A 19533-nucleotide genomic window follows, 5' to 3' on the forward strand; every position below is an offset into this window, starting at 1 on the left:
GGTCATTGTCATGCTGGAATACCCATCCACGACCCATTTTCAATGCCCTGGCTGAGGGAAGGAGGTTCTTACCCAAGATTTGATGGTACATGGCCCCGTCCATCGTCCCTTTGATGTGGTTAAGTTGTCCTGTCCCCTTAGCAGAAAAACACCCCCAAAGCATAATGTTTCCACCTCCATGTTTGACGGTGGGGATGGTGTTCTTGGGGTCATAGGCAGCATTCCTCCTCCTCCAAACACGGCGAGTTGAGTTGATGCCAAAGAGCTCGATTTTGGTCTCATCTGACCACAACACTTTCACCCAGTTCTCCTCTGAATCATTCAGATGTTCATTGGCAAACTTCAGACGGGCCTGTACATGTGCTTTCTTGAGCAGGGGGACCTTGCGGGCGCTGCAGGATTTCAGTCCTTCACGGCGTAGTGTGTTACCAATTGTTTTCTTGGTGACTATGGTCCCAGCTGCCTTGAAATCATTAACAAGATCCTCCCGTGTAGTTCTGGGCTGATTCCTCACCGTTCTCATGATCATTGAAACTCCACGAGGTGAGATCTTGCATGGAGCCCCAGATCGAGGGAGACTGACAGTTATTTTGTGTTTCTTCCATTTGCAAATAATCGCACCAACTGTTGTCACCTTCTCACCAAGCTGCTTGGCGATGGTCTTGTAGCCCATTCCAGCCTTGTGTAGGTCTACAATCTTGTCCCTGACATCCTTGGACAGCTCTTTGGTCTTGGCCATAGTGGAGAGTTTGGAATCTGATTGATTGATTGCTTCTGTGGACAGGTGTCTTTTATACAGGTAACGAGCTGAGATTAGGAGCACTCCCTTTAAGAGAGCGCTCCTAATCTCAGCTCGTTACCTGTATAAAAGACACCTGTGAGCCAGAAATCTTGCTGATTGATAGGGGATCAAATACTTATTTCCCTCATTAACATGAAAATCAATGTATAACTTTTTTGAAATGCGTTTTTCAGGATTGTTTTGCTGTTATTCTGTCTCTCATTGTTAAAATACACCTACCATTAAAATTATAGACTGATCATTTATTTGTCAGTGGGCAAACATACAAAATCAGCAGGGGATCAAATACTTTTTTCCCTCACTGTATATAAATCATTAACCCAATAAACCCATAAATAAACCTCAGTTTCATTAACCCAATTAAATGCTGTTAGTTTGTGAGAAATGCATTGAAATGCAGATTTGTTCTAAAATTGTTGTAAACTGGAACATGTTCTTCTTTCCCCCCAGCTGGAAATTGGTGACATTGAGAATGAGGAGAAGCGATACCAGCTATTTGTGGAGTTGTTGAGCTCTAGCAGCAAATGGGAGGAGATGCAGCACTTAATACTACTTCTCCAGGCCTGGCCTCCAGTGGCAAGTCAAGCTATGTAAGTGATTCTCATACCTTCAATAGATAATGCTGATAATTGTTTTTTTGTTTAGTTTTTTACATACCCTAGCAATGTTATGATGCTCAATCATATACGTTACCTTGTATAAAGGCATCTGATAAATCACAAAAATAATTATCATAATACATAGTTCACAAAAATATATTGGGACTGCTGAAGGCATCCTTGAAATGCACAATCATCATGTTTAATTTACATTAATTTTATACAGACACATTTACCAGAAATGTCTATTTTAGATACAGCCTTCCATTAAAAAGTGCTTCTAGATAAGAATTCTCAGATCACATGGGATCAGCATTATATTCAGTGATTCAGTGTAGTTTTTGTTATCACTAGAAATTGTCACATATTTGCTGAATTCCCTTTTTTTTTAACAATTAAGATTCCACTGAAATAGTAAACGTTCAGACACAATTGCAACTTCACAATGACTACATTTCAATTATGATCATTTTTCTATGTATATGTACAACATAATTTCTAAATGATCTTGTTTTATTTTGTGCCTCATTTGCCTACCCTTGTATGCTTGGAGATTACATTTTAATTACTGAGAAATTGGTTTTCTTATTGAACCCTTTGTTGCTGAGACCACATTGCCCTGAGGGTAATTAGCTGATGTTCAATAGCACTGTTATAAATACTGAAAAGAGGATCTGATATAAATCTATATCATCTCTTCTTTTGGGACAGAGTGTTTGTTTATTATGAGGAAGGAAGCAAAAAAACGACAGGTTGCTGTGTATTAAGGATGGTAATCTATGTTGTTAATTAGTCAATGTCTCCATGAAGAAACGCCCTTTGATTGCAAATGGTATTCAAATGGAAAGATAGGTAGATACAAAAATAGATAGACAGATAGATATATATAGAGAGATCAAGATATAGATAGCAGCAGCAGTAGCATCATATAGCTAGATCATGTTCTCTAGTTCTCTGAAATATAGATGTGGTGATACAAATTAAAGTAAATATAAAAACATAAATTGTATGTATAATTATCATTGGATTTGCATACCATTGGTTACTATTCCATATACAGTGCATCCGGAAAGTATTCACAGCGCTTCACTTTTTCCGCATTTTGTTATGTTACAGCCTTATTCCAAAATGGATTAAATTCATTATTTTCCTCAAAATTCTTCAAACAATACCCCATAATGACAACGTGAAAGAAGTTTATTTGAAATCTTTGCAAATGTATTAAAAATAAAAAACATAAAAGGGCCTGTACATAGGTATTCACATGTGTACATGTGCTTTTTTGTTTTGTATTTTTAATACATTTGCAAAGATTTCAAACAAACTTCTGTCACGTTGTCCTTATGGGGTATTGTTTGTAGAATAATACTGTAACATAACAAAATGTGGAAAAAGTGAAGCACTGTGAATACTTTCCGGATGCACTGTAATTATTAATTGTAATGTTTAGTCCACAAATTAGTATTTCTTTAAAAATGTTCAGTCTAAACACTTTAAATAAATCAATTCCTTTGTTGCTTTTGTCAGATGAAAAGCTGTTACAATAAAATCCTATATTATCAATACACACACATTTCTGTGGGAATTAGGACATGCATATTACACTATGGTGATCTAATAATACAAAAGGCATGGCAAGGTGTTCTGTTTGGTATTTAGCCACAGAGGCTTTGCAAGATTTCACATGTGAAACATAGTGTAGAGAAATTGAGAGCTGTTGATTGACTTCAAAAATAGCAGTACTAATTAGCACCAAATGTGTCTAAGTGTGTGTAGAATAACAAATAGCATTAACCATAAATTATATTTAAATTTGATCACATGTGGGGATCATTTTTATGTAACAATAACATGTAGCATTATGCTTGGCTGTTGTCAGAAGCCGAATAAGTATGGTACATTTGCTTGTAATCTCGGGATTACTATAGTAATTAATTCCCTTATACTAGAGTATAGGATCAATCCTCTACTGGCTGCTACGGCTTGTCATGTTACATTATTAAATCTACCCCAACCTCTGTCAGTCTCCTCTACTCCAAGGTTCTCCATCTCTGTGAACCAGGGTCAGTGGGCCTGCTTTTTTTGTCCCATATGCTTGCTTGTGTTTTATTTCACACAAGAAGGCTCACATATTCCATTATAACACTGTGTTTAAGTCTTCAGCACATACTTACCTGAATGTGTGATATAGTGACATAAATGCTACATTAATAAGAGCAAGAAATAATTACAAGACGAATCACATCACAGTGTGAGGATGAAGCCCCTTTTTCTGAAGTTTGTTTTACTTGTTTGCTTGGAAGAAAACCTAATAGAAATTATATTAATGTAATTTCTTAAACTGCCTGTTAATGTTTCCCATATGCAATATATTAAAGCTTGTATGTAGTGAGCCTTATGAAATCATCAGGACAATCCATATTCGATTTATGTTTTTGCATATCAATATTTACACCTAGCAAGGAATGCTGCAAAAGTAAAAAATACTCTGCATTAAAATGAAATACAATTATTTTATAGTTGTGTATTTTAGGTTCAATCCATTGTGTGCAGTCATGTATTTGATCTAAGGTGGCTGCTTGAGGCAACTGTCATTGTGTGTCTCAGTTTATGTAAACTACCGAGAAATCAGATTTTTTAAAATTTCTTTATTTAAAAATGGTCTGGTTTCTGGATTGTTCTCCCTTGAAGTATTTTAATCGGGCCATGTAATATTCATGTAGTACTTTTGTTTTAAACTGTTTTTATTTATTAATTTAGGTCACAACAAGAAAAGTTAAAATCAGCCAAATCATTACGTTTGTTGTGTAAATTATTGTGCAAAAGATTTCCATCGTTTTTCAAATATAAATGCTCGTGGTGTAAGTAAGGTCATCAAAAAATCTTACAAGCAGCTGACGAGAACATTTAGAACATGATTGATTTGTATAAAACACTGTCCTTCAAATGTTCTATGGGATCTATTTCAGAATCTGCTCATCAAATTATGTCCTTTTGTTAATAGTCACATCGGCACTAAACCTTAGCATAATGTCACTATTAAGTACAATTTCACTCTATTTTTTTCCATTTAAGTCTGAATCATCTCCCAGACTATATTTATGCAAGTTGTACTAATGTTTTCAGTTCTCCTCAAGTTCATCCTATATAATAAAATGATCAAGGACCTGAGAAGGCTAATGCAAATGGAATTGAATTATACTGTTATTTTTATACATGTACGTTTTACTTTGTTCTCCTCCTTTTTTTCTACCACATACACAGGCCCAATCCTTCAAGTTGCTACTTCCTTGTTAAACTATAGACATCAAACTATATCCTGACATGCTCACAAACTATAACCTAGTTTTCTCCTTACAAAGCATTTATTTTGGGAGCTTTAAAGTATTCAATCATGTTGCATATGTCCATACCCTCTTCTGCTCTGCTCTTTTGACTCATTTTAGTAGTTCAGTGCCTGTTATAATGAGTTTTGACAGTTTCCTCATCATAGGAAAGCTTTTTGAGCTGCATTGCTTTTCATCATACTAGCTTCTCAAAGACTCCATCACTGTTTATTTATATATATATATATATATATATATATATATATATATATATATATATATATATATATATATATATATATATAATACACTCACCTAAAGGATTATTAGGAACACCTGTTCAATTTCTCATTAATGCAATTATCTAACCAAACAATCACATGGCAGTTGCTTCAATGCATTTAGGGGTGTGGTCCTGGTCAAGACAATCTCCTGAACTCCAAACTGAATGTCTGAATGGGAAAGAAAGGTGATTTAAGCAATTTTGAGCGTGGCATGGTTGTTGGTGCCAGACGGGCCGGTCTGAGTATTTCACAATCTGCTCAGTTACTGGGATTTTCACGCACAACCATTTCTAGGGTTTACAAAGAATGGTGTGAAAAGGGAAAAACATCCAGTATGTGGCAGTCCTGTGGGCGAAAATGCCTTGTTGATGCTAGAGGTCAGAGGAGAATGGGCCGACTGATTCAAGCTGATAGAAGAGCAACTTTGACTGAAATAACCACTCGTTACAACCGAGGTATGCAGCAAAGCATTTGTGAAGCCACAACACGTACAACCTTGAGGCGGATGGGCTACAACAGCAGAAGACCCCACCGGGTACCACTCATCTCCACTACAAATAGGAAAAAGAGGCTATAATTTGCACAAGCTCACCAAAATTGGACAGTTGAAGACTGGAAAAATGTTGCCTGGTCTGATGAGTCTCGATTTCTGTTGAGACATTCAGATGGTAGAGTCAGAATTTGGCGTAAACAGAATGAGAACATGGATCCATCATGCCTTGTTAGCACTGTGCAGGCTGGTGGTGGTGGTGTGGGGGATGTTTTCTTGGCACACTTTAGGCCCCTTAGTTGCCAATTGGGCATCGTTTAAATGCCACGGCCTACCTGAGCATTGTTTCTGACCATGTCCATCCCTTTATGACCACCATGTACCCATCCTCTGATGGCTACTTCCAGCAGGATAATGCACCATGTCACAAAGGTCGAATCATTTCAAATTGGCTTCTTGAACATGACAATGAGTTCACTGTACTAAACTGGCCCCCACAGTCACCAGATCTCAACCCAATAGAGCATCTTTGGGATGTGGTGGAACGGGAGCTTCGTGCCCTGGATGTGCATCCCACAAATCTCCATCAACTGCAAGATGCTATCCTATCAATATGGGCCAACATTTCTAAAGAATGCTTTCAGCACCTTGTTGAATCAATGCCACGTAGAATTAAGGCAGTTCTGAAGGCGAAAGGGGGTCAAACACAGTATTAGTATGGTGTTCCTAATAATCCTTTAGGTGAGTGTATATATATATATATATATATACACACACACATATATATATATACGTATATACGTATATATATGTGTGTGTGTATATATGTGTACATATATATATATATATATGTATGTGTGTGTGTATATATATATATATATATATATATATATACACACACACATATATATACGTATATACACTCACCTAAAGGATTATTAGGAACACCTGTTCAATTTCTCATTAATGCAATTATCTAAGCAACCAATCACATGGCAGTTGCTTCAATGCATTTAGGGGTGTGGTCCTGGTCAAGACAATCTCCTGCACTCCAAACTGAATGTCTGAATGGGAAAGAAAGGTGATTTAAGCCATTTTGAGCGTGGCATGGTTGTTGGTGCCAGACGGGCCGGTCTGAGTATTTCACAATCTGCTCAGTTACTGGGATTTTCACGCACAACCATTTCTAGGGTTTACAAAGAATGGTGTGAAAAGGGAAAAACATCCAGTATGCGGCAGTCCTGTGGGCGAAAATGCCTTGTTGATGCTAGAGGTCAGAGGAGAATGGGCCGACTGATTCAAGCTGATAGAAGAGCAACTTTGACTGAAATAACCACTCGTTACAACCGAGGTATGCAGCAAAGCATTTGTGAAGCCACAACACGTACAACCTTGAGGCGGATGGGCTACAACAGCAGAAGACCCCACCGGGTACCACTCATCTCCACTACAAATAGGAAAAAGAGGCTACAATTTGCACAAGCTCACCAAAATTGGACAGTTGAAGACTGGAAAAATGTTGCCTGGTCTGATGAGTCTCGATTTCTGTTGAGACATTCAGATGGTAGAGTCAGAATTTGGCGTAAACAGAATGAGAACATGGATCCATCATGCCTTGTTACCACTGTGCAGGCTGGTGGTGGTGGTGTAATGGTGTGGGGGATGTTTTCTTGGCACACTTTAGGCCCCTTAGTGCCAATTGGGCATCGTTTAAATGCCACGGCCTACCTGAGCATTGTTTCTGACCATGTCCATCCCTTTATGACCACCATGTACCCATCCTCTGATGGCTACTTCCAGCAGGATAATGCACCATGTCACAAAGGTCGAATCATTTCAAATTGGTTTCTTGAACATGACAATGAGTTCACTGTACTAAACTGGCCCCCACAGTCACCAGATCTCAACCCAATAGAGCCTCTTTGGGATGTGGTGGAACGGGAGCTTCGTGCCCTGGATGTGCATCCCACAAATCTCCATCAACTGCAAGATGCTATCCTATCAATATGGGCCAACATTTCTAAAGAATGCTTTCAGCACCTTGTTGAATCAATGCCACGTAGAATTAAGGCAGTTCTGAAGGCGAAAGGGGGTCAAACACAGTATTAGTATGGTGTTCCTAATAATCCTTTAGGTGAGTGTATATGTGTGTGTGTATATATGTGTACATATATATATATATATATATATATATATGTGTGTGTGTATATATATATATATATATATATACACACACACATATATATACGTATATACGTATATATATGTGTGTGTGTATATATGTGTACATATATATATATATATATATATGTGTGTGTGTGTATATATATATATATATATATATATACACTCACCTAAAGGATTATTAGGAACACCATACTAATACTGTGTTTGACCCCCTTTCGCCTTCAGAACTGCCTTAATTCTACGTGGCATTGATTCAACAAGGTGCTGAAAGCATTCTTTAGAAATGTTGGCCCATATTGATAGGATAGCATCTTGCAGTTGATGGAGATTTGTGGGATGCACATCCAGGGCACGAAGCTCCCGTTCCACCACATCCCAAAGATGCTCTATTGGGTTGAGATCTGGTGACTGTGGGAGCCAGTTTAGTACAGTGAACTCATTGTCATGTTCAAGAAACCAATTTGAAATGATTCGACCTTTGTGACATGGTGCATTATCCTGCTGGAAGTAGCCATTAGAGGATGGGTACATGGTGGTCATAAAGGGATGGACATGGTCAGAAACAATGCTCAGGTAGGCCGTGGCATTTAAACGATGCCCAATTGGCAACTAAGGGGCCTAAAGTGTGCCAAGAAAACATCCCCCACACCACCACCACCAGCCTGCACAGTGCTAACAAGGCATGATGGATCCATGTTCTCATTCTGTTTACGCCAAATTCTGACTCTACCATCTGAATGTCTCAACAGAAATCGAGACTCATCAGACCAGGCAACATTTTTCCAGTCTTCAACTGTCCAATTTTGGTGAGCTTGTGCAAATTATAGCCTCTTTTTCCTATTTGTAGTGGAGATGAGTGGTACCCGGTGGGGTCTTCTGCTGTTGTAGCCCATCCGCCTCAAGGTTGTACGTGTTGTGGCTTCACAAATGCTTTGCTGCATACCTCGGTTGTAACGAGTGGTTATTTCAGTCAAAGTTGCTCTTCTATCAGCTTGAATCAGTCGGCCCATTCTCCTCTGACCTCTAGCATCAACAAGGCATTTTCGCCCACAGGACTGCCACATACTGGATGTTTTTCCCTTTTCACACCATTCTTTGTAAACCCTAGAAATGGTTGTGCGTGAAAATCCCAGTAACTGAGCAGATTGTGAAATACTCAGACCGGCCCGTCTGGCACCAACAACCATGCCACGCTCAAAATTGCTTAAATCACCTTTCTTTCCCATTCAGACATTCAGTTTGGAGTTCAGGAGATTGTCTTGACCAGGACCACACCCCTAAATGCATTGAAGCAACTGCCATGTGATTGTTTGGTTAGATAATTGCATTAATGAGAAATTGAACAGGTGTTCCTAATAATCCTTTAGGTGAGTGTATATATATATATATATGTGTGTGTGTGTGTGTATATACCTATATATATATATATATATATATATACACAACTATATTATTTATGCAAAAGCCTTAAGAACAGGCTTAGTCTTTGCTGTTTTAGAGCATCATATTTGAATAATCCAACATAAGCCACAGAAATATGAAATTATTGTTCTGCTACAAAAGCCTGTAACGTAGCTCATAACTGGGCAATTTTGTGGGAAATGATCCAAGTACACAACAATGGCATCCCAGTGTTTTATAAAATAAAATTAATGTTAAATGTGGGATTTTAAAGCAGAAAATAAGCTTAGTCTCACAAAACCTCAATAGTCATAATATGGCAGACAATATCTAAGAGGGTTACACACAAGTGACTAGTGTTCCTGAACATGTTGCTCTCTCTCTCTCTCTCTCAACACTGAGCTGGATTTGAATGTAATTTTATTTTAATCGTGTCTTGTCTTATAGCTTAAACTCTTTAGAGAACCCTTGGGTAAAGCTGGCTTCCGCTATATTGTCACATTGTGCCGCTGGGATGAAAGGCGACATGGGTAACGAAGTGCTGAACATGTGTCGCTCTCTCTATAACACAAAGCATAAGATGCCTGTTCAGGTAAGTTGGAACTACTGTCCATTTTATTCTCCTGAATCTGTCTGTTTAACCAAAGACCTCAGGTCTACAATCATAAATATATGTAAACATTAGTTACCCATGAGTACCTCACAAACGCATAACTACCAACATATAGGCCTAATTGATCAGAAAAAGAGAAGAAAGACATGAGGAGGATGAAAATGTAACTTCTTGTTTCCCACGTATTGTACTGTTTAAAATTAATGTTTTCATATTAAGAGTATCAATACGTATCCAACACAAAGTAGCCAGTGATTATCTCAGTAGGCATGTTGCTCATCTTTCCGTCTGCTTCGGTATGCTAATACATTTTGTTCTCACAGTCTATCTTGAGTAAGACAGCATAAATAAATCTGCAGCTGGTATTTCTGTCACAGAGTTGGAAGTACCAACCTAGCAATGAAATGTGAAAATTAGGCCGACTACAGTTTTCATCTCGCAACAGATGGATAGTCTGACAATTTGAGAAAATTGATGCATATTCCCAGCTTTGTTTTCTACATTTAATTCTCAAAATAGCTTAATCAAAAATGCTGATCATGATTATGACTTTTAACTGTGCAGGCTTTTTTTTTTTTTTTTGTCTTTCATATTTCTGTCTCTTAAAAGTCATAATAGGCCTGTTGAAAGAGTGCATGAGACTGTACCCCGGAGCGTAATTCATCTGATCTCAAGTAAAATAGTGCACAATTAAGCCATCTGTACAGTGATTAATCGTTCAGCCAAACATGTTATGATATTCAACACATTTGGTATCAATTTAGATGATTAATTAATTATCAAGATAATCAGAGACTACAGCTGTTTTTGATAGATCCATTTGAAATGGTTAAAATAAAAGGTGATGTATTTATGCTCCTGCAACCTTGATTTTCTCTTTTTCTTCATCTTGAAGCAGGAAAGTCACAGCATGTACAACCACAGTAGACATTTCCAGGGAGATTGCCACTATCTTAGTTTTCTATCTGGTGCTTCTTTGTTCCCTTTGTTTTGGTAACACACATGTCTTCCCCACAGTGCATCAGACACATTTCATCCCTGCTCCAGGAACAGCACCTACTCCAGCTCCCTGCGCTGAAACTTATGGTCGAGAGCAAAGATGAGCAACTGCAGACACTCACACTGGAGCAGATAAGCCACATCAATAAAGTAGGTTCAGTTAAATTAAACATCTTCTTATCAGCTATTGAAATGGACGTGTTCTTTTATCTTGAGCTCGGCAAAGGGGAAAATCTTCTGCAGAGTATCTTATCTCAAGAAATACTCGAAGAATACATTGTGTGGTAATGTGAACAAGAAACTGGTATATTGATGTATGTGTTCAATATTCAATGCAGTGTGCAAAAATATATGAATATAAGAAAATAAAAAAAAAGATAATTAATGAAAAAATTTTTTTTTTTTAAACTCAGCCCATGCAGATATTTATGCTGGAGTAGTAAACCGGTACAGGCTCACGTTCTGAAACATCAATATTGTATTTGTTCCCTGAGGATCCAGATTTAATTATTTAGATTGTTATTATTACCCATTTTGTATAACAAGATCATGCAGTTTTGATTTCTACCGAATGTGTTTAACAAAACTTTGCAGTGAGATAGGTTTAATCTTAGCATTGATCTGGGCAGGTTTAATGAGGCATTTCCCATTAAATCTCTCGTCCACTTCAATCGACCCATTCGTAGATTGCCCACAAGACAGTTTGAGACTACTTGAAATGTAAAAGTGAACAAAGCTTTCTGATGTGCAGAGAAGCACTTTGAATTGCAGCTTGAAGTGTTGGACATTGCCCATGGTAATGATCCAACTAGACAAGTCTTTCCTTCAATTGAATGTGTATGCCTGATTCCTTTGTACTGGGTGAGCTGTGTAACATACATGATTATTTCACCCCGGAGCTGAAATGCACACATTAGTGGTTCATTTTTTTATTGTAAACACTTCCTACATATAACATAAGGAATTATACTGTATAGTGCTCATTAAAGGGTTTTTGACGAGGCTTGTGATATCTAGAAATAAATACTAATTAATTAAATGTCATTCATTCATCTATCAGAGGATATTCATTAGCTGGGAGTCTATTTCTGTGGCCTCCAAAACCCTCTGTACAAAAGCCTCTGGAAAGCAACTTGTGAGTGAAGGGTTTCTTCAACATGATGAGCCACTATGAGCATGCACAGAGAGTCAGACACACAGGGGGAAAAAAACTCAATTGAAAAGTTATGAAATGAGCTTGACAGTTGACTGAAAATGTGCTGTGGCTGGTGCTTTGAAATGCAATGGCAAGATTAGATTCCACAGCTATGATGCAGTGCCCAGAGTATATGCAGGTGTAGTAGAAAACGGTATAAATGTTAACAGTAAATGATCTATCAAATGATATTGTCTTCTTTTGAGAATGTTTTTTCATACAATTTCATACGGACCAATAGTTTGTGCTGATGTGTCCTCTGTCTTTTTTTTCTGCAAGTTTATCTGTGTAGCACTCTGCTTTCTTTCAGCTAAGATCACTTTCTGGTAACCATTCCCTTGTGATAAGTCACTAATCATGAGCTGAAAGCATGTACAATAATGGATCCTGTTCATGCTTCAGGGAAGAATGGTTGCATTTCTGCAACTTCATTTGTGCACTCATTTATCAGATCAACATGCATAAACAGGACAATACGAAGTGGTTTCAGTGTAGTAAAACCTTTATATTTCAGAATATGGACACAGTATATAAATGTATTATAAAGCCCTGTGTTGTAAAATATTTCCTTCAAATTATGAGTCAAATAAATACATAATTGCATGTTGTATAGTTTGTAACTCAAGACTACAGGAGCTCTTAGATTAGCATCAGCATAAAGTGGTTTATTCTCAGAAGATGCACTAGACATTACTAGATCTATACATCTTTCTTGATCATATTGTTATGAATTAGGAGTGTCAGGTATGTTTTCTAAACCAAAACAAAATGTATAGTACTTGCTTTGGTATTACTGTTTATTTATTTGTTTGTTTATTTAAATTAATGTCTCTCTTTTCTGGTTTACCAAATGCTGCAGCGTGATTGATATGGTATCTGATAAAAGTGACATGTCCTTCAATTTTTAAGAAGGTATAACAAATGTGTGGTTCTGTAGCTAAAAAACAAATGTAAGAGGTGGTTTATAGAGTTGTGGTTGAAGTTGTCAGAGTAAATAAAAACAGTTCAGTATCTAGACCAGGGGTGGGGAACCTTCTTCCTATCAAGGGCCATTCGAGTGTTCACAAATGTATTCACGGGCCGCAATCTTAATTAATACACCTACATCAAAACATGAATACAGATTAAACTTACATTCTAATGCAAGAAAAAATCACTTTCTTCTAAACGCACACACTGCAGTCAAAACATAAATAACTACAGTGAGGGGAAAAAAGTATTTGATCCCCTGTTGATTTTGTATGTTTGCCCACTGACAAAGAAATGATCAGTCTATAATTTTAATGGTAGGTGTATTTTAACAGTGAGAGACAGAATAACAACAAAAAAATCCAGAAAAACGCATTTCAAAAAATTTATAAATTGATTTGCATGTTAATGAGGGAAATAAGTATTTGACCCCTTCGACTTAGTACTTGGTGGCAAAACCCTTGCTGGCAATCACAGAGGTCAGACGTTTCTTGTAGTTGGCCACCAGGTTTGCACACATCTCAGGAGGGATTTTGTCCCACTCCTCTTTGCAGATCCTCTCCAAGTCATTAAGGTTTCGAGGCTGACGTTTGGCAACTCGAACCTTCAGCTCCCTCCACAGATTTTCTATGGGATTAAGGTCTGGAGACTGGCTAGGCCACTCCAGGACCTTAATGTGCTTCTTCTTTAGCCACTCCTTTGTTGCCTTGGCTGTGTGTTTTGGGTCATTGTCATGCTGGAATACCCATCCACGACCCATTTTCAATGCCCTGGCTGAGGGAGGAGGTTCTCACCCAAGATTTGACGGTACATGGCCCCGTCCATCGTCCCTTTGATGCGGTGCAGTTGTCCTGTCCCCTTAGCAGAAAAACACCCCCAAAGCATAATGTTTCCACCTCCATGTTTGACGGTGGAGATGGTGTTCTTGGGGTCATTCCTCCTCCTCCAAACACAGTGAGTTGAGTTGATGCCAAAGAGCTCGATTTTGGTCTCATCTGACCACAACACTTTCACCCAGTTCTCCTCTGAATCATTCAGATGTTCATTGGCAAACTTCAGATGGGCCTGTACATGTGCTTTCTTGAGCAGAGGGACCTTGCGGGCGCTGCAGGATTTCAGTCGTTCACGGCGTAGTGTGTTACCAATTGTTTTCTTTGTGACTATGGTCCCAGCTGCCTTGAGATCATTAACAAGATCCTCCCGTGTAGTTCTGGGCTGATTCCTCACCGTTCTCATGATCATTGAAACTCCACGAGGTGAGATCTTGCATGGAGCCCCAGACCGAGGGAGACTGACAGTTATTTTGTGTTTCTTCCATTTGCGAATAATCGCACCAACTGTTGTCACCTTCTCACCAAGCTGCTTGGCGATGGTCTTGTAGCCCATTCCAGCCTTGTGTAGGTCTACCATCTTGTCCCTGACATCCTTGGACAGCTCTTTGGTCTTGGCCATGGTGGAGAGTTTGGAATCTGATTGATTGATTGCTTCTGTGGACAGGTGTCTTTTATACAGGTAACGAGCTGAGATTAGGAGCACTCCCTTTAAGAGAGTGCTCCTAATCTCAGTTTGTTACCTGTATAAAAGACACATGGGAGCCAGAAATCTTGCTGATTGATAGGGGATCAAATACTTATTTCCCTCATTAACATGCAAATCAATCTATAACTTTTTTGAAATGCGTTTTTCTGGATTTTTTTGTTGTTATTCTGTCTCTCACTTTTAAAATACACCTACCATTAAAATTATAGACTGATCATTTCTTTGTCAGTGGGCAAACGTACAAAATCAGCAGGGGATCAAATACTTTTTTCCCTCACTGTATATAGCCTACAATAAGCAAAAAACTCAAAAGTGGCATACAATAAGAGAATGAAACAAGTGTAAATGTAAATATTGGAATAATCCTCAAAAGCAATATTTTAAAGTTCAAAAATAACTGCATTTATATTGCATTTATCAAAACATAATTGTACACTGAAGTACACATTTTCAACACTGTGTAAACTTTGTTTTCAACATACAAAGCTACAGTGAATAAAATCAGTGTATTTCAATAAACTATTTACTATATATTTATGCTGCATACCTGACAGCTCGTACAGTCCACACAGGACATGTTTCTCCACTTTCACTGCATTTTGACAGCCCTTTCCAGGTGAGCACTTTTACTCCACGAATATATAGCATCGCACTAAAGGCTCCTCCGCTGATAATGTCCGTGAATCAATATTTTGAATGCAATGTGCCTGCGCTAGCAATCGCGTATTGATCAGTAGAGTAAAAGCACTCGTTGCCATTTGGACCTGGCGTTTCACTCGCATTGTGTTCACAGCACTGGCACAAACCCACGAGTGATCTGTCATTGCCAGTATCACTGACGCCCCTGAATCAGTCATGTTCATATACACGGCATTTCCAAAACGAGCTCTCTTCAATCTCCCTGTTTCCAATCCATGTTTGTTTGCGTGTAATCACTGTATCCACTCAATCTGAGTACAGTTGTAAGATAACACCTGTAATGCTGTACAATGCATGTGTTTTTCAAGCACATGAAAAACTGTAGATAGGTAGAAATCTCCACTTGAGCGCCAGACTGACTCTTGTAAAGGGCAGGCAGGATTATGGGTTATATTTGAGTTATTATGTATTTTAATGACCGGTGAAAAGAACCCGATTTTGGCTATTCTAGGTAAATGTGTTTATAACTTATTTATTTTTGTGTTTATGCAGTTCAAACGCAGTAGATGTGTATTACATGAACTCGGCGCTTCTAGTGTTAAGTCTATGTCACAGAAATCATTTTTTTTCAAGTGGATTCTAGGGCCGGAGCAAACAGCCTCAGGGGCCGTATACAGCCCGGAGGCCGTATACAGCCCGGAGGCCGGACGTTCCCCACCCCTGATCTAGACAGACAGACAGACATACCTAGATACGCAGATAGATTTGATTTATTTTTCTCCATGCAAAAATTCTGTGTGGGATTTTGTTTTAGGTTCTGTATTTTGCATGATGTCCATTTAAGGTTTCCACACAGTGTTACGGGTCTGTTGTCTATCTACATTTTTTACAGTATAGTGAATTACAAAGCCTGCTACTCCACAGTCACTTATCTGCCTGGTGGCTGGAACTGCCACCTTCTCTGTTCAAACACACAATTTATATAATCCAGGGATATTGACATGATTCTTCTGAAGGGGTGTTTGTGTGTGAAATGTTTGTGTGTCTTGAAGTCTGTAAAGCTGAAACTTCAATTTTGTTCCTTACCTGTCTGCACTCACGGGAAAACTAGGATTTGTTTTAAGTAACTTTACCAAACATTTGTATTTTAAACTTATTTGACATTATTATGCCTTTGAGCATATTCTACACCAAAAAGCATGGGGAACAATTATGTGGATTCCTATGAAATCTGCATAACTTCCATTTATTTTACATTTCGAATACATAGCTTAGGCACCTGTAACAGTATATTGTATTGTGTGCCCCATTTGCATTCATTAGGTGCTTGTAATGAAAATACTCATAAGTTTGCTCTGAAGCCAAGCCATATTAATCAGTTTGCCTTCTTAATGTAAGAATTATGTCCTGTGTTGTGAAATAATGTGCATTATAAGTGGTCTTTGGTGGGGTTCCAAATTTTCCTTTAGTGATCTGCATTTTAATCAACTCCTAATTAAGGCTAGTAATATGAAATGTTTCTCATATTCCCCTCAGATTTTGAAAAAGGACAGAGCACTTTTTTTGCCATAAGGATGCTTGAATCATCGAGTGTCATAAAGGGACGTGTAAAGCACCAAGTGTTTTCTCTGATGGATTATATTTCCTGCATAAAACTTTACTTGAAAAGTAAGCTCTAGTAGGTTAGCTTTAGGAAAACAGTAAACCTTTATCTTTAACAAGTTGTTATGGATACATTTAATCTAAAATGGGCTCTCGTTGCTGTGGAATCGGGTGTTCACATTTGTTTAAAGTGACAAATTGGCGTTTTGAAAGCATCACAGCTATGCAATGGAAACTAAGCTGCTTCAAGGGATCTGCAAAAAGTTAGGTTGAGACATGAAGGGAGTGTGTGAGTGAGACATAGACCTTGTTATAGTGTTAAAATGTATTTTGTTTCTATTTGACCTATTTTTATATGTTTGTACTGTATATAATGTTTCATATGGGTCCAGGTATTGAATGTTACACCTGTTTTCTACTTTACCACAACCAAATAATGGTAGACGTCTGGGTATTTCAATAAGCCTTTTTTTTTTAAGTTACTGGAGAATTTTAATCTAATATTTTTGTCAAGTGGATCGGATAGTGTGTTTTTACCAAAAATCAGTTTATTAAGATAGTGATTTCTCTCTGACCTTGGTAAATGTGAGAAATAACTGCTAAACTGATATATATTTGTTTTCTGTGCAATGTTGTAGAGGGTGGAAGGTATACACAATACTTAATGTTTAACTAAAGATGTTAATTAATTCTTTGCACATTAGTGTTTTGATTTATGGATTAGAATTGCACAATATTTGTCAAAATACTCTATAAACATGCACTTCTTTAACACAGAAAGCGGTTACAGATTTGCCTTGAAATGTTACAAAGCAGTTTGGAAGAAGTCTGGGAAAAGGGCAAAAACCCTGTATTGGTATAAAAGTATTTCAACATTTATTAATTTCCATAAAGCAAATGTATATTGATTTATAAAGGTTTTACAGGGCCTGCCCTATTATAATGAGCTCAATCAACATAGGGATATTACAGCTGAAAAAAGCATGAACACAACGTAGTCAAGAGACAAATATATCCTTATCTGGCAGTTGGCTTTGAACATCAAGCAGGCCCAGAGAAATACAGCTACACAGTAGGCTAAAATGTATGGTAGGGTGTCAAGATTTCACTTGGTGATTTATTTTTACATGGCAGGTATGTTTCCATGTACAAAAGAAATGTCACATATAATACACACACCTGTATATTTAGCATATATCGTGACATTTTGGCTTATCATATTTGTAGAGTTATAAGCATAAAATCACACCACTGCTTGCAGTACACTCTTATCCACATTGTTACAGTATGTATTGGCAGTCAAAATCACAAACTAGTGTAAAACTACTCATATCTGAGCTCATGTATAATATATAAACAGCAGAAGCCTTATCCCATTACTTTTGATCAAATAAACAGGCATACATTAGTAGTCAAAGTTATGCAGTCATCTACTGTAGAAAAAGTGAAATACAACTATGAAATGAAAGGTCTAAATAAACTTGATTTTAATGGAAATGCTTTACATTTATCTTAAAGGGATACTTTGGTATTTTGGCATTTGAGCCTGATTTCATACTCATCCAGAGTCATATGAATGCATGGATACCTTTTTAATGCTGTGTGTCCTGTTTGAAGGAATTTGAATTTAGCATTTAATTTGCTGGAAGCAAGTCAATGACTCTCGTATAGACTTGTAGAGAATTCCTAATGTACATATGTGCTATCCACCCAGCTTTTGAGTAGTTAAAAGATCTATTAGCCAGATGTCGAGAGTCAGAGATCGTGTGGGATTTTCTTCCTGCAATTGTGCTAAACTAACGAAATGCTAAATTCTAATTCCTACAAACTGGAAGCACAGAATTTAAAAAAGGTATCCATGCATTCATATGACTCTGGGTGAGTATGAAATTAGGCTAAAATACCAGAGCATCCCTTTAAGTAAATGCAGAAGAGGTTTCACCCAAATCATCCTAAATAAAATATTCCCAACTTACACAATGCCACTTTTGTTTTACTGCAGGGAACTGTAGGTTGTATTGTATGTCTCCGCACCTTCCCTTACAAACATATTTGCAATCAACTGATATGTATACTATATGCTTGTGCCCCTTATAGCCAGTTCAGTTATTTTAAAAGTGGAAACATTTAAATGATTTGTGCAAGTGTTACCATTACAATGAATGCACAGCTTTATTTAATAAATGTGTGTGTATACATATATTTATACACACACACACACACACACACACGCACTACATTTTGCTATACAAATTAGGTTTTGAGTTGTACACATGAAAAGTTATTTTTATCCCTGACAGTAGTAGGACTGTCAAAACCTGAATCTGCATGTATTGATGAAAGAACAGTCTTCCTCTCTCTCTCTCTCCTTCTGCCTGAGAACATTGTCCCCTGCATCTACTTTCTACTGTAGCACTTCAACTACTATAAATTGTCATTTACCATCCAGATAGCAATTCACACACGCAAGTCACTGCCTGGTATTTCCTTTTTTGTTTATTTTTGTATTTATTCTGGAGCTCTAGTATCTTTATTTCCTGGAGATATCTATTTAATGTATTTCATGATTTATATTTGATTCATATCAGACAGCAGACAGCTATCAGTTTTATTGAGGTAATCTCTGATGCAGAATGTACACGATCAATACTAAATATATAATTTTTTTTTTTTAAATGAGTCCTAGTCTAATTCTCCACATCCTCTATGGGCTCAAATTAGCGCAATAAGTGACACATTCAAAATAAAAAATATTGTAAAACAAAAAAATAGTTAAAAGAGTCGAAAGCAAAATGTATAGAAATGTAAACAAAAATAATTATATCAAAAGCTAAAAATATATATATTGAAAGGAAATAATATTAAAGCGAGAGCACTGGAGTCCCTGT

General features: G+C 37.4%; 1 protein-coding gene across 1 annotated transcript in view; it reads left to right on the forward strand.

Moving 5' to 3' along the window:
- nbas (NBAS subunit of NRZ tethering complex) overlaps positions 1–19533 on the forward strand; it is a 198510-nt gene that overhangs the window by 165511 nt on the left and 13466 nt on the right. The window contains exons 49-51 of the mRNA XM_066705652.1: positions 1253–1392; positions 9537–9681; positions 10720–10851. Of these exons, the coding sequence (XP_066561749.1) occupies positions 1253–1392; positions 9537–9681; positions 10720–10851 (417 nt within the window). The remainder of the gene's footprint in view (positions 1–1252; positions 1393–9536; positions 9682–10719; positions 10852–19533) is intronic.

This window comes from Amia ocellicauda, chromosome 1, assembly GCF_036373705.1.
Source record: "Amia ocellicauda isolate fAmiCal2 chromosome 1, fAmiCal2.hap1, whole genome shotgun sequence".
Taxonomy (NCBI): Eukaryota; Metazoa; Chordata; class Actinopteri; order Amiiformes; family Amiidae; genus Amia; species Amia ocellicauda.